Here is a 27,361-nt window from a genome sequence, read left to right on the forward strand (position 1 = left end):
CAGTCTTAATGAGGGAAGCAAGGTTCAATGAACAATAACAGGCTGAAAAAGGTCAAACCCTAAGTGCTACCTAGAGGTATGAACAACATGTGTAGGAACAAAAAGGTAGCCACAATTAGTTCAAACATATTCAGTGAGTGTGTCAGGAAAGGCTTCACAGGAGGTGGCATTTGACCCAGGTACAGTGGTACCCACCCCTAAAAGTTCTTCCCCAGTGATATTGGGTAGTAGAGTTGGGGGGTAAAGGATAACGGGGAAGGCAAAGCTGTCAGGGGGCTGAATCTGAGGCAGTTAGATTTGCTGACAAAGGAACTCACACTGCCATGGATGGGAGGCAGCCAGCTGTTGCCCTGGAAATATGTGCTCTAGTTGTGTCTCACATCAGTGCATGATCTGAACTGGCCGCCATAGTACAAGGCTGCCCTGGAAACTTTCTTCCTCTACCCCACCTCCACTTAACAGCTGTAAACATTTACTTTTAATTACACAGGCAATAGTATATGCATTTCCATTGTAAATAAACATCCAAACAGGCTGAAGATGCCCCTGACCACCACTCAATCCCTGCTTACTTTCCTAGAGGGAACCTCAGCGAGCTCTTTTCTGATTCATCTCTCTGCATATAAGTACATATAACTGTTGAGAGGAAAAATGATGAGGGCCAAAGTGGACTATAAAATACATGAAGAAAAATGGCGAAAAATGAGAAAACATTACATGAGGAAGAACAGACTTGCTCCAAAACGGACTTGAAAGTACAAAGACAGTGAAAACAAAAGACAAAATAATGACAAATAACATTATCTGAGAAGTTACTGTGCGCTAAGCACTGTTCTAACCTCTTTACATGCATTAACTCACTCAATCCTTACAGCAACCCTATGAGGTAGGTACTAGTACTATCCCCATGAGGTAGGTACTAGTACTATCCCCATTTTATGGATGAGGAAGCTGAGTGTAGAGACTTTAAACCAGCTGCTCGAGGCCACATAGCTAGTATGTGTGCAAGCTGGGGTTCCTGGCAATACAGGGCCAGACTCCAGGCTCTTCACCACTCCTTGTGTGAATCTAACAGCAACTGGTAGCTCTAAGATCCATGTCATAGGGAAAGGTGATCGACAGTTCTTTGCATAATTTGAATCGCAGAAGCAAAATATGGTTTACACTCACTTGGAATAAAAACTAGCAGGATGGTCCCCCAGGTGCCAAACTAGGTAGCTGAGAACACCAACCCACTCCTCCAGGGCCAGCTTTAGGGGTGTGCCACCTGTACAGAGCTCTGCTCCCAGAAAGGATTTCAGGCTTGATTTAATGCTCTCCTGTCATTGTCTTGACATTCTTAATAATTTTATCTTTGAACCTGTGTCTTGTAAGTATAGTCCAGTGTGACAATGGAGCATACACATGAGCAGAAGAGATACACTGGGTGGCAGTGAGCAGAGCCTGTGGGCACGGCAGGTGATATGCATGCTGAGCAGTTGGCCAGGCCGCCTGGCATATACAAGCACATCTGGGGCAGTCTGGGGCACCATGGGGCCCAGAGCGGGGGGGTTGGGGGACATTGGGCCAGTGACAATGGTGGCAGGAGTAGCATAAGCAGCAGCAGCAGGGGTGGCAGTAGCCATAGCCCTGAGAGAAAGGACAGCCTCTGCATGGGGGCAGTGATGGGACCTGTGGTGAGAGGCAATCTTGCCCTTCTGTCAACAGAGCCTGTCCCTGCAGCATGTGCACAAATATTAACTCTGGCCTGAGCACTGGGACAGGAACTGCTGGCACTCAGGCAGTAAACTTTGTCAGTAAATTATTACAAAATAAAAAAGTACTCACGGACATTGAAGTAAAGTACATCACTGGGGGTTATTAGAATTCTTTGAGGAGTTTTACAGCAGTCCCCAGGCTTTTTGGCACCAGGGACCGCTTTCGTGGAAAACAATTTTTCCATGGTGGGGGGCGGGGGGGCGGGAATGGTTCAGGTGGTAATGCGAGTGATGAGGAGCGGCAGATGAAGCTTCGCTCTCTCGTCGGCAGCTCATTTCCTGCTGTGCGGCCCGGTGGTTGGGGACCCCTGGTTTAGAATAGCTCATTTTGAAAACTAGTGCAAAATTGCAAAGCAAATATCCACAGGCTAGGAAATGGAAATTAAATTTAAAGATCATCGAAGTAGACACAGATGAAGGCTTTGGATGAACCAATTATTAATGAGGAAGACAATTTAAAAGTGTTTTCCTTATAATTGAAGATATAGTGGTAGAATGTACAAAAAGGTGTTTTGAATTATAAATAATGAAGCCATTTTTATTCCTTGTATGACCTTGTCTTAGTCTGTTCAGGCTGCTATAACAAAATTGCCATAGACTGGGTGGCTAATGAACAGATTTATTTCTTAAGGTTCTGGAGGCTGGGAGTTTCAAAATCAAGGTGCTGGCACATTCAGTGTCTGGTGAGAGCCCACTTTCTGGTTCATAGATGGTGATCTTCTTGCTGTGTGGGGGAAAGGGTGAAGGAGCTCTTTGGGGCTCTTATAAGGGCACTAATCTCATTTATGAGAGCCCCACCCTCAAGACCTAATCACCTACCAAAGGCCCCACCTCCTAGTACCATCACGTTGTGGGGGTTAGGATTTCAACATGACTTTGGGGGGCGGGGACACAAGCATTCAGTCTATAGCATACCTCCACAAGTTACAGGAAATGTCAGAGGAAATGTTAAATGCCATTGTATAAATTTATATTTAAAGTTAGATTCAGACTTAGACAAAACTGATCTGTATGGAGTTAAATCTTTTTAGAAACATTGTTCCACAAGAATCATCAGATCTAGATGTATGAAAATTTGTATTTTGAAATAATTTATCAGGAATCTATCCCAATGTTGTCACAGCCTACAACAAACAGTGCCAGTAACAGTTGCATCAGTAGAAAGCTCCTTCTCAAAATGAAAAGTTATCAAACATTTGCAATCTTGACTGATGTTACCTTCAATCATACTGGTTCAAAACGAGGTTGCTAAAAATATAGATTTGATGATTAAATAATTGAATTTGCAGAAAAGTGAGCCAGAAAAATCTTATGATCAATCAAGGTATCATATTAATAACGTTATTATTTATTATATAAATTATGATCAAAATATTGTTCTGCAATTTGTAAGTTTATGTTGTTATTCATGTATCACTATTATCCCTATTATGTTATATAAGTAATAAAATATTTATAAAGAAAAAACCATTTTATTTTAGTGCCTTTAACTGCATTTCCCACCTCTCCCCTGGTGTTTGAACAAGGAACCCTCCATTTTCATTTTGCACTGGGCCCTACAAATTATGTAGCAGGCTCCCACTCCTGCTGGATGGTAATTGTGAGATGATTTGAAGGGACTGTAGCCACTCAAACAGCCTTACTGCTCTAAACAAACTCCTTGCCACTGGGAGTAGGGGATGAGGGTGGGTAGAGACAAGCTTACAACACAGAAAAATGGAGGTTAGTGTGGATATCTATCATTTTCATGTGAACAGGATCATACTGTCCATATAATTTGGCCAATTACTTTCTTCACTTGGCAACATCTTGGAGATCTTTCTGCAAGGAAAATCAACCTTGTTCTTTTTTGAATTCCTGTTCAGGGAATTCCATAATTTGGATGGGTCTTGATTTATTTCTCCACTCCCCTGATGGATATTTAAAGTGGTTTTATTTTTCAGTAATACAGAGCTTCAGTGAACATACCAGTAGGGGCCTCCTTGTGTACAGGTGGACACTCACAAGTGAGTTGCTGGGCCACTTTCAATCTTAATTACATACTGCCAAATTGCCTTTCAAAAGCATTGTGCCAGTTTTCACTCCCATCAGCAGTGTATTTTCACATTTCCTAAGACTCTGACCTTTAAACTGTTTGCCAATCTGATGGAGAAAAAAAATGGTAACGTGTTTGTTTTTAACTCTGCATTTTCCCTCACTAGTGCAGTTGAATGTCTTTTTATATGATGTTTATTGGCCCATCCTCTGTGAACTTTTTGTAACCTTTGCCTAGTTTTTCTTACAGGTTTGTTTGTTTTCTCCATATTAAGTTGTAGGAGTCATTTATATTTCTGGATATTAACCCTTTGTCTATTATATATATTGCTGATATTTTCCCACAGTATGTAACATGTTTATGGTTTGTGTTAGCATACAGGAGTTATCATACGGAATGTTTGTATAGCCACTTGATATATTTACATCAATCTTTTCTTCTATGGCTTTTCTTTTTTGTTTATTGTTTTGGAAGACCTTTTTTATACAAGGCAACAACCATATTATCTTTTTTTCTCATTCTGTCATAGTGCTTTCCATTTAGGTCTTTAACCTACCTTAAACTCATTTCCTTCTCAACTTTTGCATTTCTCCTATCTGGAACCCTTTTCCCCCAGATCTTCCTATGGCTGACACCTTCAGAGTCAGCTCAAATATTACTTCTTCCAAAAGGCCTTCCCTCACCACCTTAACTAAATTAACCACCCTCTCTACATTAAGATGTGCCCTAGTTTGGGACTTCCCTGGTGGTCCAGTGGGTAAGACTCCGCACTCTCAATGCAGGGGGCCCAGGTTCAATCCCTGGTCAGGGAACTAGATCCCGCTTGCATGCCACAACTAAAAAGATCCCACATGCCGCAACTAAAAAGATCCTGCATGCCGCAACGAAGATCCTGCGTGCCTCAACTGAGACCCAATGCAGCCAAAATAAAACAAACAAACAAACAAAAACAAAAAAAAGATGTGCCCCAGTTCATTACCTTGACTTATTTTCTTCATAGATCACCTCTTACTGAAGTTACCCAACTTATTTGTTTATACGTTCATGGTCTGTCTCTCCTTAGATTGGAAACTCCATGAAAGTAGGGATTTTGTCTTGTCCCCAGCTTCTAGAATACATTTAGAGTTTATTATAGTGAATTTGATATGATGTAAGGATAACTTTATTTTTTTCCAAAAGGATAGCTGATTGTCTCAACACCAGGACTTGCTTTTCTAAAGGAGAATTATTACTGAGTCGAGGATGGTTATGATTATTATTCAGTCCAGTGGTTCTCAACCTGTGGTGTATTGGAATCACACTTGGAGATTTTTTTAAAATTTAGATTTAATTTTAATTTAGATATAGATAACAAAGTACCACAAACTGGATGGCTTAAAACAGAAAGGTATTGTCTCACAGTTCTGGAGGCTAGAAGTGGTATTGGCAGGCCATGCTCACTCTGAAAGCCCTACCAAAGCATCCTTCTTTGTCTCTTTCTAGCTTCTGGTGGTTGCAATCCTTGACATTCCTTGACTTGTAGGTGTATCACTCTGCCTCCATCATCACATGTGTGTGCCTGAATTTCTCTCTTCTTATAAGGACCCCAGTCATTGGGCTAAGGTCCACCCTAATGTAATATGACTTCATTTTAACATACAAAGACCATATTTCCAAGTAAGGTCACAATCACAGGCTCTGGGTGGACATGAATTTTGGGGGGTGCACTATTCAACCCAGTACAGAGTGTCACATTTACAAACTCTGCTTTATTAGGTCTGGAGTGGAGGCTCAGCATCCTTAATTTTTAAAAGTTTTACAGACTTGACAAATGATATCAATGTTCACCTGGAAAGGTGGACATGGGGGAAGGCCCTTTTGAAGCAGAATCTCAATCCCAGATGCCAGTAAAGAAAAATACTGATGAATTTCACTGCATAAAAGTTAAAACTTTGTGAGGCAAAAAAATACCATAAACAAATTCAAAAGATCAGCAAAGCTGGGAAAACATATTTGCATCATATATGATAAAAGGCTAATTTCTTTAATTTATAATGAGTTCAGAAGAATTAACATGAAAGAGACAAAACCCAATAGTAAAATGAGCTAAAGAATAAGCAAGTAATTTGGAGAGAAAGACATACACATATCAATAGAGATTTGAAAAGATGTTCAATCTCATCCATGAGTAAGGCATATAAATCAAAACAATAAAATACCATCTTCACCTATCAGATTGAGAAATGTTTAAAGTTTGATTGTACGTAGAGCAAGTGAGGGTATAAAGAAATACTAGATACTTTCATATGCTGTTGGTGGGACTGAAGTTGGTACAACTTTTTTCATTTATAATTTGGCAATATATATCAAAATAGAACACGCACATATTCTTTGAATGTTGTGGGCTTTGCTAGTGCCTCCTCAGCTATCATTTCCCCCTTTTTCCTTCCCAACAATTTGTAGATTTTGATTTGTATATCTCTTCTTCCCACTCATAGCCCATGTATTTTGGGGTAAACAGATCTTACTCCCAGTTCTTCTGACCACAGACATCATTAGTTCACGGGAGGACTTGTGACCTAAGCAAGCCAATGAGGGAGAACCTTGGGAGTGCTGCTCACTGGGAACGTTGGGTCAGAGTTTTCTCTTCTCTGCTGGACTTAAAGGAAGAGATTCAAAGCCTCCATTGCCACTGGCAGCCATCTCGTGGCCACCTTGGCTAAAGCACTGTTTCTCAGCCTTTAGTGTGCATCATAATCACCTAATCTATTAAAACATAGATTGCTGATCTCTACTCCCAGAGTTTCAGATTCTGCAGGTCTGCAGTAGGAACCAAGAATTTCCTTTTCCAAGAAGTTCCCAGGTGATATTGATGCTGCTGGTCCAGGGACCACACTTGGAAAACCACTTGGATAAAGTAGGGACTGCACAGCAGAGGGACTTAAAGAAACTGGGTAGCTCTAGCTCACCCTACCGCTGGAGTTGTGTTTTGTTACTTGTAACCAAAAGCGCCCTAACCAATATACTCAGCAATCTCGGACTAAAAATTTACCCTATGGATATACTTGCAGAAGTTTACCAAAATATATGCCCAGGGATGATCATTGCAGCACCGTTTGTAATAGCTAAAACTAGAAGCAATCAAAGTACTTGTCAATGCTATTCTCTCACTTCGCCCCAGCTTACCCTTCTCCCTCCCAGTGTCCTCAAGTCCATCCTCTACCTCTGCGTCTTTATTCCTGTCCTGCCCCTAGGTTCATCAGAACCTTTTTTTTTTTTAGATTCCATATATATGTGTTAGCATACGGTATTTATTTTGCTCTTTCTGACTTACTTCATGCTGTATGACAGACCAGACAGAGGTCCATCCACCTCACTAATACAGCAGAAACTAACACAACATTGTAAAGCAATTATACTCCAATAAAGATGTTTTAAAAAAAAATCTGGACCTCAAAGTACTTGTCAATAGGGAATTGATCCATCTGATGGAATCATCCATCTAATGGACACTATGTAGTGTTAAAAATTATGAAATACTCTGTACATGCTCATAGAAAAATATCTCTGAGATATATTAAGTATAAAAATCATGATGATTAAAAGGGAGTAATTTATACTTTTTAAACAAAAGAATAAATAAGCAGATATGCAGGTATATGCTTGTTTCCTGGAAGGTTAATTCTGATTAAGAATGGCTATATTTGAGGAAAGGAGTTGAAATTGAGGTGGTGCTAGAGGTTCTTCAGTCTTCATTTTGTATATTTTTATTCTGTTTGAGTTGCTTAACCTTAGGTAAACTTTCCTTTTTTCAAAAAAGAAAATGTCATTTGGAGTTATCTGGGCAAGGCATAGGTCAATTTTAATTTCCTTCTTTGTGTTTCTGTATTGAAGAAACAACTAATAAACGTTATGTTATTTTTTAAAAGATTAAATCATGAAAAGGTGAATGGAAAATTAAAGACTTCTCAGTTATTTTGATGTGCAGCCAGGCTTGAGTGCCACTAACATGGTGCATAGGTTATAAACTGGTGAGGACTTATACCTATCCAGATTGAGACTTAACTGGGGAGCTGCTAATTATACTTTAATGTGCATATGAATTACCTAGGGATCTTGTTAAAATGCAGATTCTGATTGAATAAATCTTAGGTGGGGCCCAATATTCTGCATTTCTAATAGGCTCTCAAGTGATGCTAATGTTGCTGGACTACTGATCACACTTTGATAGCAAGAACAAAGAAAGAGGAAAAGAGGAAAAAGAAGGAAGAAGAGGAGGGACCATGAAGATGGAGAGGAAGGGACAGATATGAGACACTGCAGAATGATTGGGCATATGGAAAGAGGAGAGTCTGAGGTGATGTGGTTTTTGGCCTGGGTGATGTGAGGATAGTAGTGACATTAACCAGAGATAGAGGAATCAAGCTGGAGGAGGAGGAAGTATAGGAAACAATGAAGGAGTGTGAGTAAGACTTCACATTTAAACATATTGAGTTATGATTTTTCTGGGAGAGTATTATGTGGACTTGTCCAGCAGACCATTTGAACTCTGACTCTGCTCAGTAAAGTTCACATAGAGGTAGATTTGAGACTCATCTGTATAAAGGTAAGAGCTGAGACCATGGGATAGGATGAAACTGACCAGGGAGAAAGAATAGTGAGAAGATGGCTGAAAACAGAAACTCTGAGAAATGCTAATCTTAAGAGACATGCTAAGAAGGAAATGAAGAAGTAGTTGGAGAGGCAGTACAGAAGACTAAATATCCTGAAGGGCTTTCCTACTAAAGAACAACTAGATCCTGCATAAAACATAATTTTTATTGTATTGCTGGATGTGTGAGTTAGCAACTGCTGCATAATAAACCAACCCACAACTCAGTAGCTTGAAACCAAACCATTTATTGTTGCTCATGAGTCTATGTGTTGGTGCTCTGTTGATCTGCACTAGGCTTGGCTGATCTTGGCTGGGCTCACTCATGTATCTGTGGTCTGCTGGTGGGTTGGTTGGTGGCTGACAAGTCTAAGCTGGTCTGGCTGGATATAGCTAGACAAATGGGTCTCTCATCCTCCAGAAGGCTAGCCCAGGCTCATTCCCATGATAATTCCAGGGGTCCAAGAGAGTGACCAGAAGCACGCAAGGCTTAGAACTGACATAATATCACTTCTGCAACAGTCTATTGATCAAAGCAAAACACAAGACTAGTCTAGATTTGAAGGATGGAGAAACAGATGCCATCTCTTAATGGGAAGAGCTGCAAAAGGTGTAGATACAGGGAGATGTGAACAACTGTGGCCATTTTTGTAATCAATTTATCATGCTGGACTTATCAGAAGTAAAAGGAGTCTTTAAAGAGCAAGCAAAATACAGCAAGCAAGCAAACAAACAAAGCCATGACAATAGTAATAAACCCCAGTGAGCTGGCTAGGGAGAGCAGGGCACTTGAGGACACTTCCAAAAATGGAATAGAGGTAGTTCCTTGGAAAACTGAGGTGCTGTTATGGAAGAAATGAGGAAAGGCTGCTGGTCAGGTAGGAAAACAAATAGACATCTGCCTCAGAATCCAAGAGTCTAGTCTTTGTCATGAGAAAATTCTAGGAATACTTTAAATTGACACGGAACAGCCTTGTCTTTTTGGTCCTTGAAACCAGTACGCACATGAGGCAACTTTTAGGAGTTTGAGCTTGGCCTCAAAACCAGCATGTCAACTGTGTCTTCTTAAGGTATTGAAAGTGTTTTCACATCCACTAGCTTGTGTAACTCTCACAACTACCTATAAGGGAGGTAAAGCAGGCATTATTATTCCCATTTAATACTACTTCTAAAAATAATTTTGTCACTATCTTATAAAAGTGAGCATTTGCATGCCTTAGGTCCCAGCAGGAGACATGTGCACAAGCATACACGGCAACATTAATGGAAATAAGCCATATTTCCATTGGACAGAGAATGGGTAGATAAATTGTGGTATAGTCACACAATGGAATACTATACAGAAGTGAAAACAAATTAACTACAGCTACAGCAGTAACGTGTTTGAGTCTTAGAGAAAAAAAAAAGTTGGGTGAGAAAAGGAAGTTGCAGAACACTACATAAAAATAACGTTTTTATAAAATTATAAAGCAAGTACAACCTAACAATATATTGTTTAGGAATAATTACATATGTGATGTAACTATTTAAAAAGAAACCAAGGGAATGAAAACTAAAAGTCAAGATACCAGTTACCTCTGGGGAAGGCAGAGAGATGGGATAGTTCTTAGGTTGGGCAGTGGGTTCATGAGTGTTCATTTTATTATTGAATTTCATTAACATATGTTACATGTATCCTTTTGTGTTTATCAAATAATACATAATAAGTTTTTTAAGTAGTCAAAAAAGGAAAGAGAAATAGCAGAGAAATGTCAGGGAAGCCAGAGAATTTCAGGAAATGGGTTGTGTTTCAGTGTCAATTACTGTGGAAGTCCTCAGCAAGATGCCTGTATGAAAACCCTGGACTTGGTGACTGGGAGCACACTAGTCGCCTTTGGAAGCAGCCACATTCAAATGGGAAGGGCTGATGCCAGATTATAGGCTAGGAAGGAACGTGTTATGAGGAAATCAGGACTGGGAGCGTAGACAAGTCTTTCATCTACTACCAACCCTCCCACCCCCACCAAACCCATAACAGCTAACATTTATTGAGGCTGAATTATATGCCAGGCATTTTACATACACTATGTCATTTAATCCTCATAACCACCCCCACAGGGTGGGCTAGGGGAGCTAAACTCAATGCTTGTGTTACCACAAGATTATATCCACTTCAGCCCACATGCAGAGAATCCCTATGACACTGGAATGGGAATGAATGTTTCACTATTCCATTACAAATTTTAGGTATAATGACTCAAGTGGTTAGGTAATGGCAACCAGTCAAAAGGCAATGAGTCAAATCTACCCAGAAATGGGTAATTTCTCCCTGTGATGCTATTATTGAGACTCACCAAACTTACCTCTCCCTTTTCCCAGGGACATAGTAGAATTGTACTTTTCCACCTCTAGGAAACTAGGTGCAACCATGTGGGCCATCTCTTTGGGCAATAAAAAGAGAGAAGTGATGTGTGACATTTTTAGCTTTAAGAGTCAGTGTGTATTTTGGTCACATTCCTTCCCAACTCAGTGATGCGGCTTCTGTTGGTCTGAGTTATCAAGTGGCTTTGGATGAACAGAGCTCCCCTGACAATACATGTTGGACATAATGAGCAAGAAGTATACCTTTATTATGTGAGATTTGGGGGTTATTATAGCAGCAAAACCTAGCCTATCCCAACTGATACACTCCCCTTTTCTAGAGTTAAAGATTATAAATGTGTAAGGACTGAATAATAAGATGAAAATGTTTTAAAATATATAAAATAAACTGCCTAGAACTCTCTCTGGCACATAGTAATCCCCCAATAGATGACTTTCTGCATTTGCTCCTAATAAATGAGCACAGAATTTTCATATTTCTCACACACAAATAAAAGACTAGTTGTAGAAGATATAAATAGAAGACAATGTTCCAGGCTCACATTATTCCTAATACTTGTGATTTTAGAAGAGATATTTTCATTCTTGGTCACTTTATCCCTCAAGTCCATGAAAAAACACACTTGACGCTGCTTGGGTCATATACCCATCCCTGCACTGGGGGAGGTGAAGCCATGTGACTGATGGTCAACCCATCCCTACCCCAAGATTGGAAAGAGCAGTTCCCCAAAGGAAAAAGAAAAACAAAAAACTGCACTTAACTGCTGCCAGAAAGAGGAAGGAATGCTGAGGAGGCAGAAATAAGAGTTATCTACTTAGTCAAAACATAGGTTTAGAACCCTGGTTTTTATCACTTATTAGCTGTGTGTGAACTTCGGCACCACTGAACCAGTTTGCTCGTGTGTAAAGTGAGGATAGTACTTACTTTGCAGAGTTGTTTGAAGCTTAGAAACAGTGTACAATAGCTTGGTACTATGCTTGGTACCTAATAGGTCCTCAGCAGACAGTAACTTTTAAAAGCCAAATGCTAAGGATTTCCCACTATTAAATTCTGAGTCCCAACACTCAAAGATCAAAGGTTAGGAAAAGACATCTATAGCCATAATGAACCAAATACAAAACAAATTTTTACAAATGATAGTTTTCATTTAAGGGTAAGTATTTACAAGCTTCAGTAACCTCTAATGCTCGCCTTTAGGTTCAGCTGTTTCCTTTTGTAATCTGTACACACAAGGCACAGAGCAGCCAGGGAGGCCAAGCCCAGCTAGCAACACTCAGCAGAAGCAGTAAGGTAAGAAGAATGCCCTAGAGTCCTGGCTTCAGACTCTGCTCCAAGCATCAGTCTATTGCTCAAAGGTGACTCAGAACTCTTTTTTTTTTTGAGAGCCCCATTTAAAAGCATGCATACCATTCAGTGATGAACGTTCATATTCAATCTTCTTGTGTTTTTGCCACCAACACATCCTCTGCCTCAGAAATCTACAATCTGTTTTGCACCAGGGAACATTTTCAAAGGTGTTTTAGCTGTCCTTGATTTAGTCATCAAACATTTCTAAGTGCCTGCTTGGTGGTAGATGCCAAGAAGACAAAGATGGTCAAGTTTAATCTACTAGCAGAGATGCAGCGAAGTGCTACAGGGACTGGCTGTGGTGAGTCCGTACAGGGGTCCCTAGTAAGAGATCAGGAAAAGAATCACAAAGATATGAGCTGAATCTTAGGGGAAAAAGTTGAGACTGCACCAGAGACAAGGGGAGAGAGGTATTCTAGGCAATGGTATAAGCAAATGAGAAGAAATGGATATTAATAGCTTAATGTGTGTAGGATGTGCTTTAGTGTTGCTGGAATGAGTTGGGGTGGCAGGAAATGAGGCTGGAGAAGTGGTCAGGAGCCAGATCATGAAGGGACCATGGAAATGGGCATGCAGCATGTTAGAAGGACAGATTCCTCTGGAAGCTGATAAGCATGGTGGATTAAAGCAGTGGTTCTTCACGTCTCTTAGGTCATAGACTTCTTTAAGTAACTAACAACGGTATGGTCCCTTTCACTGGGAAAAGGTACATACACGTAGACACAAAATTTGCTCACAGTTGCCTGGTTAGGAGTAAGACAGAGGAGCAACTGCAACAATTTAGGTAAGACATGAGGAGGCCTGAACTAAGCCACAGCAAGTGGGGAGAGAAAAGAGATAGATGTGAGAAAGAGAAAGATGGTTGAGTGTTACCAACAGATCTTATCACAAATTGGATTTGAGAAATGAGGGAAAGAAAGACATGCATCTAGGATAACTCCCAGGTTGGTTTGTGGTGTAGACAATTGAGTAGAAGGTAGTGTCACTCATGGAGAGGAGGAGGCTTCGGAAGAGAAGATGGGTTCAGTTCGGGAAATGTCGAGTCAAAGGTGCCTTTAGAACATCCAAATAAAGAAGTTCATCAGGAAGCTAAATATGCCCTTCCTTTTCTTGTACTGGCTCTCTTGCCCTGATATTCAACTACAAATAGGCTCCTAAATCTCCGTGCAACACTTCTGAATTGAGACAAGTATATTCCCCATTTGCCGAAAGGAGTCCAGAAATGGGAGAAGAAATTAAACTTCGCACACCCAAAATTATTTCACATTTTTTTTACTAAAAGAATAGACTTTTATTAAGCACTGTAAGTTTCTTTCCATCAGCATTAACAGAACAACAGACCAATTTCCATCACAGAACAACTCCTGAGACATTTTCATTCCTTTCTGAAACACTTTCCTTAACTCCTGCAGTTTCCCCTAAGAAGCATCCATTCAAACTTACATTAATAAACTATGGAGCTTTTGTGGTGAGGTGGGCCAAAAAGGCAGGGAATTTGGAAGAGAAATACATATTATCCATCCACTAAACACACTGTCAAGAGCACAGGAGAAGAGATACTAACACAGGAAAAAACAATGAAAGATTTTACTTTTGTCAATAACATCATTTATCAGGGAGCACTAAAAATCAATGACTCCTTGAGTTAAAGTTTCTTTACCTAGTATGTTATTCTAAAAATAGAATAGAATAGAATAAAATAAAAGGTGGATGGGGAAGTGTCTTCTGGGAAGTAACTAAAATGAAGTCATCAGATTTGGCAGGGTTATGAGAGATTAATAAAATCTGAAATATTTAATTTGTTTCATTTACATGAAAATTCACTAGTCATTAGTTACTACCAACACGGACAAAAAGAGCATCTATAAAAGTACAAGGGCAATGTCAAAAGCTGCAGTGGGCACCCTAGCATAGGGGTTTTTTTATTTTGCTTTTACCTTGGAAAAGATGATTTTGCAAAAAAAAATATATGAAGTTATTTTCTTAGAACATCAAAATAACCTCTGACAATACTGAAGATAATTAGCAGTAACAGGGGGATAAGGAAATACCTGCACCAGCAGACTACTGCAATAAGCCAAGGGAAAAGAAAATGGAAAGTCAAATAAAAGAAGATGCCAAAGTCACAAGAGGGAGAAAAATATAGGGTGACACACAATGGAACAGTGAAAACTTACCCCCCCCCAAAACCCCAAGCATATTTAGGAAATATGCATCAGGAAGTAAACAAGTATAATGATTAAACCTTAGTAGAATTATACTAACTACTTTAAACTGTGGTCTACTTGTACTGTCATTTCAAAGTGGGGTGGGGGAGTCTTAGAGGCTGAAAGGGTAGCACAGACAGGCCCACAGGAGCCTTCTAAGGTTCCAGCGGACTGGATCACTATAACCAAACAGTTACTTCCACATTCTTTCTACCCTACATAAGCATTCCTCCCCCCACCCCCCTCCTTAACCACCCTCCCTAATGCCTTACCTGGCTGTTTTTCTCAGTGATTAAAAACAAGTTAATGTGACTTGGCCAACAATGCCAGGAAATCAAGATGGAGACAAAAATCAAATATCACTAGCCAAAGCAAGTGCCATTTCTTAGGCTATAAAGTCTACCAAAAGTCCTACTGGCTCAGAATGAAAATGATACAAGTGAGCAGAAGTTTATCAGGCCTGGTCCAGACTAGACTGGCCACTGAATAAGGGTGGGAGTTATAGGTTGACCCCAATACACACCAGCAGAAATCAAGAACTGCAAGTCCTTGGGGATCAGTGGCTATATACATCCAGGGTGCTTTTGCTTGTGGCCCTACAAGGTAAAGGGGTCATTTCTGGGGGTTCCCATATGATGCATGACTTTGTTCAAGAAAGGCCACATCATAGTCAGAAATTGAACCTCAAGTGAAGGATGACAGTCTCTTCAAGTGGTACTCACAGCAAAAAGCAGACTCATGTTCCCTAATTTGAAAGAAATTAGAAAAAGTTAATCTTGCAATTAGAAAAAGTTAATCTTCCAGTAATAAACCTTAGTCTTTCTGGCTTCTAAATTGTATGTTTTGCACATAAATTAAAACATGGCCCTTTATGGTTCTTTCTTGTAACCTTACAAACCCAAAATGCTGAATCCAAATAAAAATCAAAGTTGGAAGTGAGACACTTGTTTCACCCTGGGCCAGGCTAGGAGAAAGTAGAGGCGTGTGGAAGGGAGAAAAGCAAGCCGTTTGGCAAACTGGAATCATCCCTGTCAAAGCAGCAATTTTACTTCTCACAGTGAATGCCTACAAAATAATAAATCTTCGTAATGCTGTGAGAGTTAACAATACTGTCACTTGATTGTGTCAAACAGATTCAAGATTCACAGAAACAGCAACTGAAGAAAATGCCTTTCCATATAACTCCAAGTACTTCCTATTAGAAATCGGAGCTAGCTAGCTAGCTATTTAATTTAACACAGCTCAGTGATTCTGGTTACTTTTAGAGCTCCAAAGGACTCCTCCCTCTGTGGCTCCAGAAAGAAATTTCCAAGCCATCTAAGTTCGCTACTAAATCCTTCTCTTGCTGGATACAGAAGTCCTAACCTTCAAGATGTTGCGAAAGGTTGGGCACATTAGGAGAAGAGCGGGAACCAAATTAGGGGAGCCAATTCCATAGAGGAGGTTTTTGTACACTTTGTTCTTGGTTATATCTGGCTGGGTATATGCATTCTTGTCATCCTGTTCTGATTTATGTAAGAAGTGTCTGGGCAGGGGGAAAGGCATTCTAGACCTCCCTCCCCCTGCGAGTTGTGGGTTCTCTTAAATTGGGCCAGACTAGGATAAAACAGTCTGAGACTGTCTTCAGTCTCTCATGATGATACACTCATTGTAAGTGGGTAGTGAGCAAACAGCCTTCTGGTTGTCTGGAAAAAAATCACCAAGGACCTACTCTGGGTTAAGGTACATGGGGTTTTTCAAGAAGAGAGAGAACCCTGCTAGAAGTCTAGTCAGTTGTATTCCTGTATAAATGGTACTTCTTGGGCAAGAATATCACAAAGCCCAAAAGGAAGTGTATGAGGCTGGAAGCCTCAACTCCTGAACGAAGACACAATGCTAATCTGTTGCAAGCCATGTTCCCATCCCTCATACTGCTGAGGAGGGAAACTGGAAATGCAAGGCTGTCTCAAGAGTATCTCCAGAAAGGGGGAACAGCCTCTTTGTCCTGGACAGATTCTGGCCTCACTTGGGGGCTGGGAACCTTTTACAGAATACCCCTCTAGGCCCGGGCCAGAGTCCTCTGAAGTCTTCCTTGCAAAGCAAATGAAAAGATCCAGTAGTCAAAATGTCAATGAACAAACGAAACAATCTAGGTATGTAAAATCAAATTGCCGATTTCCTCACACTTCCCTACCCCATCTTTCCAATGTTAGTCCTCTCTCCCTCAGGGATTCATGGCAATAAATTCTAGCCTGAGGCCAGTTTGATCCCGGAGTTTCAGATGAGATTTCCTCCAAACTGGCTGCAAGCCCCAGTAATTACCTCCCATCCCCTTTCTCTCTCCCAACCAGGCTGCTCCTTCATAAGGAAATGCCCAACTCTTCCCGATCCTATTCCAACCTCCTGTTTTTACCATACGGGATGTGAGGACTCTGGTCAAGATTAGGCTTGTGACAACCCAACTGTTTGTTGTTCTGAACAGGCAATCTCTGGAAAGCACTTTTTGTCTGCTTTAGAGAAGCCCATCTTCTCATAATTGTGATGGGCTTCGACTTAGTAAGGATTTTAAAATGTGGTCTTTTGAAACCTACCACTCCATAGCAGTGGAAGTATTTCTGGGAAATTCAGTAAATCTTCTGGGACATCATCATGTATGTATGTGTGTGCATGTATATAAATATATATATACAAATATATATATTTATATTTATATATACATACACACATACACATATATTTATATATATATAAAATATGTATAGATAAATAGATTTGTCTCTTTATATAAAGGGTATGTGTATGCATATAGATACACGCATTCATATATACATCTATCCAAACATCCATACACAAACACACACACACACACACACACACACACACACACAAGCACACACAGTCTTTTGAGTTCCCTTTCGTACTCAATTTCATTATATTGATTCCACCCTTTCAGGGTGTGGGCAGCAGGGAGTGGGTGAACTGCACCACATCTTCTATTTTACAAACAATTCATTAGTTCAGAGGCAGGAAAAATCTGCCCAGTACTTTTCTGACTCACTTGAATCCCCCAGTACAAAGGCCATTGGTAGTTATTTTAAGTGTACAAAATTAAAAAAAAATTAAAAAAATAAAATAACCAATACTACCTCACTTCCCTGAAAACATCTACCTATCTGATTGTCAGGTCAGAGCTAGAGGTGGTAGTATAAACTCCTGGCATAGGTGAATGGGGAGAAAGAGTTAAAAGATGTGGATACTGATTATATATGAAGGCCCTACTATTTCATAAAGAAAAAAGCAAGTTAGGAAGCCATATACTCAGAAAACCAAAGCTGGAACTTTTCTATAGGGCCTTACGTGATGACACCCGATAGTCACTGCCTTAATAGGCTTCCAGGGGACGTAAAGAGAATATTGGCACTATATATTCAATTTGAGAACAGGAACTATGCTTGTTGCCATTCATATTTGATCAGAGCTTCCCTAGAAGCAGACCACTGAGTCTGGAAGCCCAGAAAAAGACAGGGAAGGGGAAAAGATGGATACAATAGAACACCCCATCCAAATTCTGGATGAAACTAGGGTAAGCATTTTATGTCCTCCTCTAACTTGGGCCTAAAATCAGAAAAGTATAGGTTTTCCCCTCTTCCTGATCTGCTGAAGCCATCTTCTGCTTGTTATTCCTCTTTCTGTTGTGCCACAGTTCCCAGCTTTTGCTCTCGTAAGCGGCTCTTCTCACCATTCTTCACGGGGAAGTAGCGGTTACCATTATTACACACACTGCTGTCTCTGGTTAAGGCACACTGTGATGGAGCTGGAAGATGATCATTCTTCTCTTCCTTGATCAATGTGCCATTGTTTCCATTTACCTGTGAGCGAGACCGACCTTGATGAGGCTCCAGGGATTTAGAAACTCCATCTGAAGTGCTCTGTCAAAAACAGAGATATTCAGTAGAAATGGTAATCCCAAACTGGCTGATCCTTCCCAAGCATGTTTATAAGCTAGCCTGCAGAAACTGCTTCAGTTCTTCAAAAACACCAGAAAGCCCAAAGCTTGTTAACACCTAGTACACTCTGACACTGTCTGGAGAACTTAGGGTGACAACAAATGGATCTGACTCAAATCCAATGGCAATGACAACACAGTAATGACACAGCTACTGTTTACAAAGCTTTACAATATATTTTTTTCAAATGCCAAAAGGGACCCTAAATGGTAGATATTATGATGCCCCATTTACAGATGAGGAAGCTGAGGCTCAGAAAGATTAAAGTAACTTGCTCAAGGAGACACAGGTAGAAAGTGGTGGGGCCAGGATTGCACTCCAGGTTGGTCAGCCTCTAAAGCTTACTCTCTTAACTTCCACGCAACGCTGTCCAATACTGACAATTGGACATGTAAATGAAAGGAAAAGAAAACAAATGATAAGATCTATGTGCAATGTTCCATAGAATTTTTCATAAGTAAAAACAATCATCTGGTTTTCTTTTAATTTCAGAAATGTAACTGCTCTTGAAATGCTAATGCCATGAACTGTATTACCTTGAAAGTGCAGTACTGGCTCTCAATGAATATTATTAGGAATAATAACAGTGGTTGGGCATGCCAGGTACTCTGATGTTGGTTTCACAGATAAGAAAGACAAATGAGGCTCGAAAAAGTAAAATAACTTGCTCAAGGTCACCGGCATGCCTAAACTTGCATTCAAGTCTGTTTGACTCCAAAGACATTGTTCTTTCCACTAAGACACAACACATAATGGAAGTCTAATACCTGTTGAATTTGTGGTCAATTATAAATAATAATTATTAATATTTATTGAGCACTTCCCATGTTCCAGGTTCTGTGTTAAACACTACATATATCATCTCATTTAATACTCAAAATAACTCTATGAGGTAGATACCAATTCTTCCATTTTTACTGATGAGGAAATTAGGGCACAGAGAGGTTAAGTAACTTGCCCAAAGTCACGGAACTGGTAAGTGGCAGAGCCAGATTCAAAGCTCGATCATTTGACTCCAAAACCTACACAACATGGGCGTTACTGTGAAGTGTTTCTCAAGAACCTGGAAATAAGATGAAACTAGTAATGGATGGAATTAGCCATGTGAGGTAGTCAACAAAGAAATAAAAATGTAACAAGTAAGTGACTGAAGAATTTGAGAACACACAAAACTCCACTGACCTAGGAATAATCTCAGGAAGACAGAACTGTAATGTAAGAAGATTTAATAAGCTGCAACAATTAATTATCTCAGATTTTGGAGAAAGGGCAACTGAACAGAAAAAGGAGAGTCAACAAGGCAATCAGCAGCAGCTCTGTCCAGGGAAGATGCCTTAGCTAAAAACAAAGTCAATGTGAGGCTTTCCTTGGCCAGGCTACCTCTAGAGTAGATAACAGTACCCCCAGAAATCTTAGCTAAGAGAAACTTAAGATCATCTACCATCCCTTGTTTTCCCTCAGTTTCCCCATCTGTAAAATAGAGAGAATAATAGTATCTATTTCATAGGTTCCTATAAGGATTCAATGACACACTCCATGTAAAGCACTTAGAACATGTTGTGCCTGGCACACTGTAAGAACTCAATGCCAGCTAATGTTACTGTTCTGATTCCATGCCCCCAGGCAAACTTCTGATACCATGGCCTCCCTTTCAGCTTGCTCTTAGAGAGAAAAAGCTCCGGCAGACATGGTTAAGAGCATGCATACAAGAGTCAGCCAGGCCTAGGTCTGAATCTTATCTCTAACAATTAGAGTTGTTATCCCGTTTCAGAATTAGCACAGCACAGGGCTTTGGAATCAGTCAGCTCACGCTGGAACGTCAACTCTAATACTAACTTGATGGGTAATTTTGGGCAAGGTGCTTCATCCCTCTGAGCCTCAGTTTTTTCCTGCTTAAAATGGGAATAATAAATACATGTATTTATGAGTGACTGGAAAAAAGTGTACAATATATTGCGATAATTATTTCTTCTCACTGTAAATCTGTACTTTATCTTTCACCCCCTCCCTTCTCTTCCCTTCCCCCACTCCTTTAGCCATATCCACATAGCTATTTCTGTGATCTTGGTTAATGTGAGTCAACCACTTACTGATGGATCCACTATTATTGTACCAAAAATATCAGGTTTTTCAGACTGTATGCCTATTGATCAGTCCCTGAATCATGGTGAATTCATCAAGGCTGTACTACCTTATGAGAGACTATCTGAGTGACTAGTTTTCCTGCCTGGTGCAATCCCTTTTCCCTTACTGAGCAGCTTCTGGAAAAAGCTGAAAAGCTTTGGAAAAATCCAAAGTCACTGCTTTCTGGCTTTGGAGTACATTACAAAATGCTTTGCGTGGGGGACTTACCATTGTAGTTCCATTTGGGGCTCAAAATAACATTAAAGCAAATTTGTATTCCTTGAGAAAACATTAGACAATGGGAATTAACATGGATGCAATGAGGGCTGGTTGTATACATGAGAGCTGAGCTGGGATTGAGGGCTGACAATAAAATTGCCTTGCAGTATGGTCTAGTCAGTGACCCTTGTGAGGATTAGAAACCGCATATAAAATGTCTAGTAGATGGCTTGGAAGAAAGTAAGCACTCAAGAAATGGTAGCTACTATACTATGAGGAACCCAGCAGTCTGAGGCCATTACAAGATTTTGGATCACTACGGGGGGAAGGGAGGATGCCTATTGAAGACCAGTGAGTTTAAGACCATTCTGAACCATTAAGAGTAAGCAGAATGGTGATGCCTCCTCCCCTTCCATCATCAGCAAAGGCAAAAGTCCAATTTTCTAAGCATCTCTGGTAGCCCCTCAGAAGTTCAGGCATGCTGGTGGAGTCCCACTGTTAACTTCACTTTGGTCCCTTTATGGCTACATGTAGTGCGTGCTATGCTAAGTGTAGGTCTTTAGGACACAGTACCTGGTTTCTATCTTGTGGCCTCACTCAGGGAAAAGGATGACACTGCAGCCCTGTGGGAAGAGCCTGGGCAGGTTAACCCTCACTAGACTGCTAGAGAGCAGGCAGATGAAATCAAATGCTGGGAGAAGCTATGAAAGCTCCCAGGTTTCCATGCCTGATCTCTTGCAAAAAAAACCAACAAAAAACTGACAAGAGGTATCAAACAGAAGCTAGATCATCTCAAAAAGGTACTTACTTGTTTATTTCCTTTTTTATGTCCTTTGGATCCTCTACCAGTCTGTTCTTTTCCATGCCTTTAGAAAGTGGGGGGAAAAGTGATCATGAGGAACACATAAAGCCTGTACCTCCATTTTCACTTAGTTAACTACTCACCTCCTCTAGGAAGTTTGACCCTCTTAAGTTAGATGCCTCTCCTCTGTGTTACCACTGTAAACCTCTATCTCTGTCATTTCTATGTTATACCGAATTGTCCTGTGTCCCAAGTCCTCCTCTAGGGCAAAAACTTTTTCATCAAGGCAGGGCATTTTTATATGTTTGCTGAACTCAACTGAAAACTGGCTTTAAAAACGCAAAGTTAGTTAATGCCTCTTACCTTAACAGAAGGGTTGGATAGCTGGGCATTTTCCCAACAGCACCTTGATTGACACTAGCTTATACCAACCTATTCAAATACATACCCCTTTCCCGGCCCACCGACAGAAACCACTTGCATGCCAAAGGAGCCATGACCCCTGGAGGATCTGCTGCCAGCCCACTGGCCCACAACCATCCCGGCAATCTCTAGTTTTCCTCCTTGGGGTGGGATTGGATGGAGACCTGGGAAGAGAGGAAGAATGGTAAGTGCAAGGTAGGATAAGAGGTGGAACAAAAGATCTACAGCTCACCTATTCTGTGTATTTCCATTTCTCTATGATAAAAAGACTCTGTGATAACAACAAAGGGTCATGGTGGAAGCAAATTTTGGAAGAGGGTGTTGAAGATCTGTACATATCCACTTTAGCAAGTGGGGTGTGCCTGATTCATTTTCCAACTACAGAGCCTGCACACAGTAGGCATTCAATATTTGTGGAGAGAGAATGAGGTCTTAAGATCTAGCTATTGGAAAATTATAGGCCAAAACCACTTTTGATTCAAATACATGTCACTACACACTGGAGGATTAGCCAAACAACCAAACAAAACAAAAAATAATGAAACCAAAGTAACAGTAATTTATGATTAAGAAGTAAGAATAGCAACATTTGAAAACCAGAACCAATTCAAGACAAGATAGCATATCTCCTTAAAACAGGAAACTCCAACTCTGTGTGTGAGCTCACAAGCACAGTACAGCTCTGTAATTTGGCACAAAAGGAAGCCTTCATAGAATACAGGATTCTAGTAAACCTTTAATTTTTGTTTGTGGAAAAAACCCAAATATTAATAACTCTTCACTCACTTTGCAGGTTGTTAGCAAAGAGCCCTTCATTTATATAAAAGTGGGAGTCTAAGGAACTAGGTGACTAGCTAATCCTAAGAGGGCAAGAAAGACTTGCATTTGGGGATCCTACTGTGGCCTTTAAGGAGTCAGAAGGCTCCTCATGAACCACCAGTAACTGGAGACTAGGCATCAGTGAGAGCTGGGGCAATGGTGAGGACCTCCCAAGAACTTGGCCTTAATTAAGGCTGTCTTCTGAGACACAGTAAAGTCAACATGCAAAGAATGAGAGCAGGCATCTATAAAGACACCTTCAAAGGATAGAATGAATGGCTGGCTCCCTGGTTTGTGAGACTTAATCATTACTTGATTGAACAGAGCAGACATTCACACTGCTCCTCTAAGCACAGCCTTGAGCTAAACATCCATGCTGAATTTTGTGACCCTAAATTTAAGACAAATTTCAACTTCCAGCTTTATTATTTTTAAAGTGACGAGCAATACACAACAAACACTTCAACCATAGCACTCTCACCCGATCACAGAAACTTGGTATTTCATGTTAAAATGTCCCCATTAAAATACCCTGTTTCGCCAGGGGACAGGTTGTTTGAATTATCAGGGTCAGTACCTGACCTACCTAAGCAAGAACGTCTGTTCATCATTAAGCCACAGCTCAGATATCACCATAATGTATACATACGTGTGTGTATATACATGTGTGTGTGGATCCATGTGAGTGTGTATGTATTTGTTTTCTTCACTAAACTGCAATCCCCTGGAGGGTACAGACTATGACTTATTTCTCTCCATGCTTCTGGAAATGTGTTAGATCTACCCTCAGAGTGGAAATGGGTACATCAAGCTATGGCTGTTTGCTGACACTGGTCATTTACTTACCTACCATTGCTCTTCCTGCAAGCTCCTGTGTACATCTGCCTATGGGGAGAGAGTGAGCTAACCAGCAACCATGAAGACCAAGTTCACATGAATTACAGTTCTCAAAAGTAATAAATTGACAAAAAAAAAGTAATAAAGTGACTCTTGGTTTCTGCATCAGTTACTTCATGAGTGGTTTGGTGAGAGTCAAATCCTTAGGGATCAATCACCTCTATGGAGAGTGGTCTAGGAAGACAGTGGGCTCTCCTCCGCAGGCTACACCCCTCCATCTCAGTAAGCTCCTCTTCAAACCACACCATAGCACAGAAGGTAAAGATATATGTGAAACTGCTGATTCTGTAACTGGCAATAATTACTGGATGGGTTACTATGAAATAGATTGAGTTTGACAAACACCTCATTCTTAGGTACTGACCTGCAAACCCCCGGCTCCTTCCTTGAGGGGGAGGTGGCATTGGACCCATGGCTCGGGGGTAAAGTGAAACAGGGTAGAGAGAGGGCACCATGGGAGGCACAAAAGTAGGTGATGGAAGTAGAGCAGAAGGCGGTGGATGGTTCATGTTGACTCCTTCAAGGATGCTCTGTCTCATCTTCTCCACTTTGGTTGCCAGGTCAGCCTTCAAATGAGGGACGGAATAATAATAACAGCTGCCATTTTTTGAACTTCTCCCATGTTTCAGGCACAGTATTGGGCAGTCTAGGTACAGTCTCACAAGTCTATTCCCACTAAAGGAATCGAGGCCTGGAGTTAAATGGCTCAAGGTGACATACTCAGGGAAGCCTGTCTGGCACCAAAGCCCCCACTCTTTGCATGACACCAAACTACCATCATACTAGTTCTGACTGAGGGCTTGTGAGGCACCTTGACTAGGTCAAGGAATATAAAAAGAAGTATTTACTAATTGTCTATTACACAGCCAGCAATAGGCTAGGTTATTTTTTTAAGGGGGAGGTAACAGAATAAGGTAAAAGAGAGAACAAAACTTGACATATACAAACCCTTTTAACCTTTTCCCCCATACCCAGGATCAGAGCCCATGACCTCTGTCCAGGATAAGTCTATGCCTCTAGTCCAGAGGTCAGGAAACTTGTTCTGAAAAGGGCCAGATAGGTTTTGTAGGCCGTATTGTTTCTGTCACAACTACTTGACTCTGCCACTGTAGTGTGAAAGCAGTCATGGACAATATGTAAATGAATGAATGTGGCTATGTTCCAAAAAGCTTTATTGGAATAAAAATTCAAATTAAAAAAAATTTTTAATAGTTTGCTGACCCCCTGCTCTAGTCTCTCAGCTTACACCCCACAAATGGACAAAGAAGTAAGTAAGGGCTCCTTTCCCTTGACGTCTCTCATCTTTCCCAAGGTTTTACTGCAAAAAATATCCCCTGCGTTTACTCTGTCATCTACTTTACTACCCTCTTCTATTTCCAAAATAGTTCCTTTACAAAAAATATCATCACTTGCAAAAATGACTTACAGTTTTTGTAAATAAGGAAACTGAAATTCTAAGAATTGGGGGAAAGGCATAGAGTATATCTGAGTATTCCATGGGGAAGAAATAACTTGGAGCAAAAAAAGGAATATGAAAACTTGAAGCTCATTTCAAAAAAAAAAAACCCTTCCCAACATGATTTTGTAACATGTACACATCAGACTCTGGGCCTTTGGGATCATCCTTGACCAAGTTAGGTTAAGGTCAGACACATTCTCCCACTTCTGCTACCTCTTCCCCAATGTCTCTGCTCCTTTTCCGCTTTCTGTCATTCATCCCCACAGCAGATCAGAGACGGTCTTAGCAGCTGCCCAACATGTGGTACCTGGCCATCGCAGAGCTCAACCAGGGATACTCGCTCCCGGCCTGCTTTAATTAGCTTGCTCTGGAACAGCTTGCCATCGAAGTAAATCCAGGGGCAGCAGTGTTCCCAAGGGACTGGCTGGCCACAGGCATCATTAGCAAACAGAGCTGTGTCGACCCCACTCATGAAGAGGGCAGCAAGCTGGATCCCTCGAGCATCCAGTTTCTCAATCTGAAACCACCACAGAGGAAAAACTGCCATTAAGAAATTACTGTTAGTGCTCACTTCGGCAGCACGTATACTAAAATTGGAACGATACAGAGAAGATTAGCAAGGCCCCTGCGCAAGGATGACACGCAAATTCGTGAAGCATTCCATATTTTTATTTACAATAGCCGGGACATGGAAACAACCTAAGTGTCCATCAACAGATGAATGGATAAAGAAGATGTGGCACATATATACAATGGAATATTACTCAGCCATAAAAAGGAACGAAATTGAGTTATTTGTAGTGAGTTGGATGGAGTTAGAGTCTGTCATACAGAGTGAAGTAAGTCAGAAAGAGAAAAACAAATACAGTACGCTAACACATATATATGGAATCTAAGGGGGGGAAAAAGGTCATGAAGAACCTAGTGGCAAGACGGGAATAAAGACACAGACCTACTAGAGAATGGACTTGAGGATATGGGGAGGGGGAAGGGTAAGATGTGACAAAGTGAGAGAGTGGCATGGACATATATACACTACCAAACGTAAAGTAGATAGCTAGTGGGAAGCAGCCACATAGCACAGGGAGATCAGCTCGGTGCTTTGTGACCACCTAGAGGGGTGGGATAGGGAGGGTGGGAGGGAGGGAGACGCAAGAGGGAAGAGATATGGGAACATATGTATATGTATAACTGATTCACTTTGTTATAAAGCAGAAACTAACACACCATTGTAAAGCAATTATACTCCAATAAAGGTGTTAAAAAAAAAGAAATTACTGTTATTGGTTACATTTGCTTATTCCTGTTTTGCTGATTATTCCAGTTAAGTTAGAACATGTTGCCTTTCAATACAGACATTTGAGTGCATAAGCAGCCTCTATCCATTTGTTTCCCTGAGATGGTTTGGATGATACTCATTACAAAAAAAAAAAAATCAGCTTTAAAACCTTAAAAAGACACCCACTTGAGAAACCATTTTTTCTGCCTGTCAAGTTAGAAAAAAATTAAAACAAAACTAAAGACCAAAAGAACACCCAATGCTGATGAGGATATGGTGAAATAAATGGGCACACTCAAATAAAACTAATGAGTAATGTATATTACAATTAAGCAATATATATCAAGAACCTTAAAAATGTTCACATTTGTTGACTCAGAAATTCTACTTTTAGGAATCTATTCTAAGGAAGTAGAGATGTGAATAAAGCTCTATGCATAAAGATGTTAATTACAGGACTTCCCTGGTGGCACAGTGGTTAAGAATCCGCCTGCCAATGCAGAGGACATGGGTTCGAACCCGGGTCCAGGAGGCTCCCACATGCCACAGAGCAACTAAGCCCATGCGCCACAACTACTGAACCTGTGCTCTAGAGGCTGCGAGCCACAACTACTGAGCCCATGTGCCACAACTCCCGAAGCCCGCGTGCCTAGAGCCCAAGCTCCGCAACGAGAGAAGCCACAGCAATGAGGAGCACGCGCACCGCAATGAGAAGCACGTGCACCGAAACGAAGAGTAGCCCCCACTCGCCGCACCTAGAGAAAGCCCGTGTGCAGCAACGAAGACCCAATGCAGCCAAAAAAAAAAAGATGTTAATAATTACATATAATAGGTGAAAACTGGAGACCAAATGGCCAACATTAGAATAATTAAATGATACATCCATATGATAAAATATTTAGCAAAAAATTTAAGACATAGAAAATATGTGCTATATGCTATATAAGTTTAAAAATACAGTATATAATTACATAAATAATATTTCAACTATGTAGAAAATACATGACAAAAGGCT

General features: G+C 40.6%; 1 protein-coding gene and 1 non-coding gene across 4 annotated transcripts in view; one reads left to right on the forward strand and one right to left on the reverse strand.

Annotated features, from left to right (window-relative positions):
• Positions 1-13,435: 13,435 nt before the first annotated feature.
• Positions 13,436-27,361, reverse strand: part of FAM120C (family with sequence similarity 120 member C) — a 162,820-nt gene continuing 148,894 nt past the window's right edge. The window contains exons 12-17 of one of the 3 annotated variants that reach the window (XM_061179463.1): positions 25,375-25,584; positions 23,973-24,174; positions 21,918-22,056; positions 21,476-21,533; positions 18,187-18,246; positions 13,436-15,083 (exon numbers count right to left, since the gene is read on the reverse strand). In XM_061179463.1, coding sequence (XP_061035446.1) covers positions 15,075-15,083; positions 18,187-18,246; positions 21,476-21,533; positions 21,918-22,056; positions 23,973-24,174; positions 25,375-25,584 — 678 coding nt within the window. In that variant the 3' untranslated portion in view covers positions 13,436-15,074. Of the gene's footprint in view, positions 15,084-17,098; positions 18,247-21,475; positions 21,534-21,917; positions 22,057-23,972; positions 24,175-25,374; positions 25,585-27,361 lie in introns of those variants that run through there. The other 2 variants (XM_061179462.1, XM_061179461.1) reach the window with 2 other exon arrangements.
• LOC133082827 (U6 spliceosomal RNA) lies at positions 25,631-25,737 on the forward strand. The gene has a single exon (XR_009699043.1). It is a non-coding gene; the product is annotated as a U6 spliceosomal RNA (small nuclear RNA).

This window comes from Eubalaena glacialis, chromosome X, assembly GCF_028564815.1.
Source record: "Eubalaena glacialis isolate mEubGla1 chromosome X, mEubGla1.1.hap2.+ XY, whole genome shotgun sequence".
Classification (NCBI taxonomy): Eukaryota; Metazoa; Chordata; class Mammalia; order Artiodactyla; family Balaenidae; genus Eubalaena; species Eubalaena glacialis.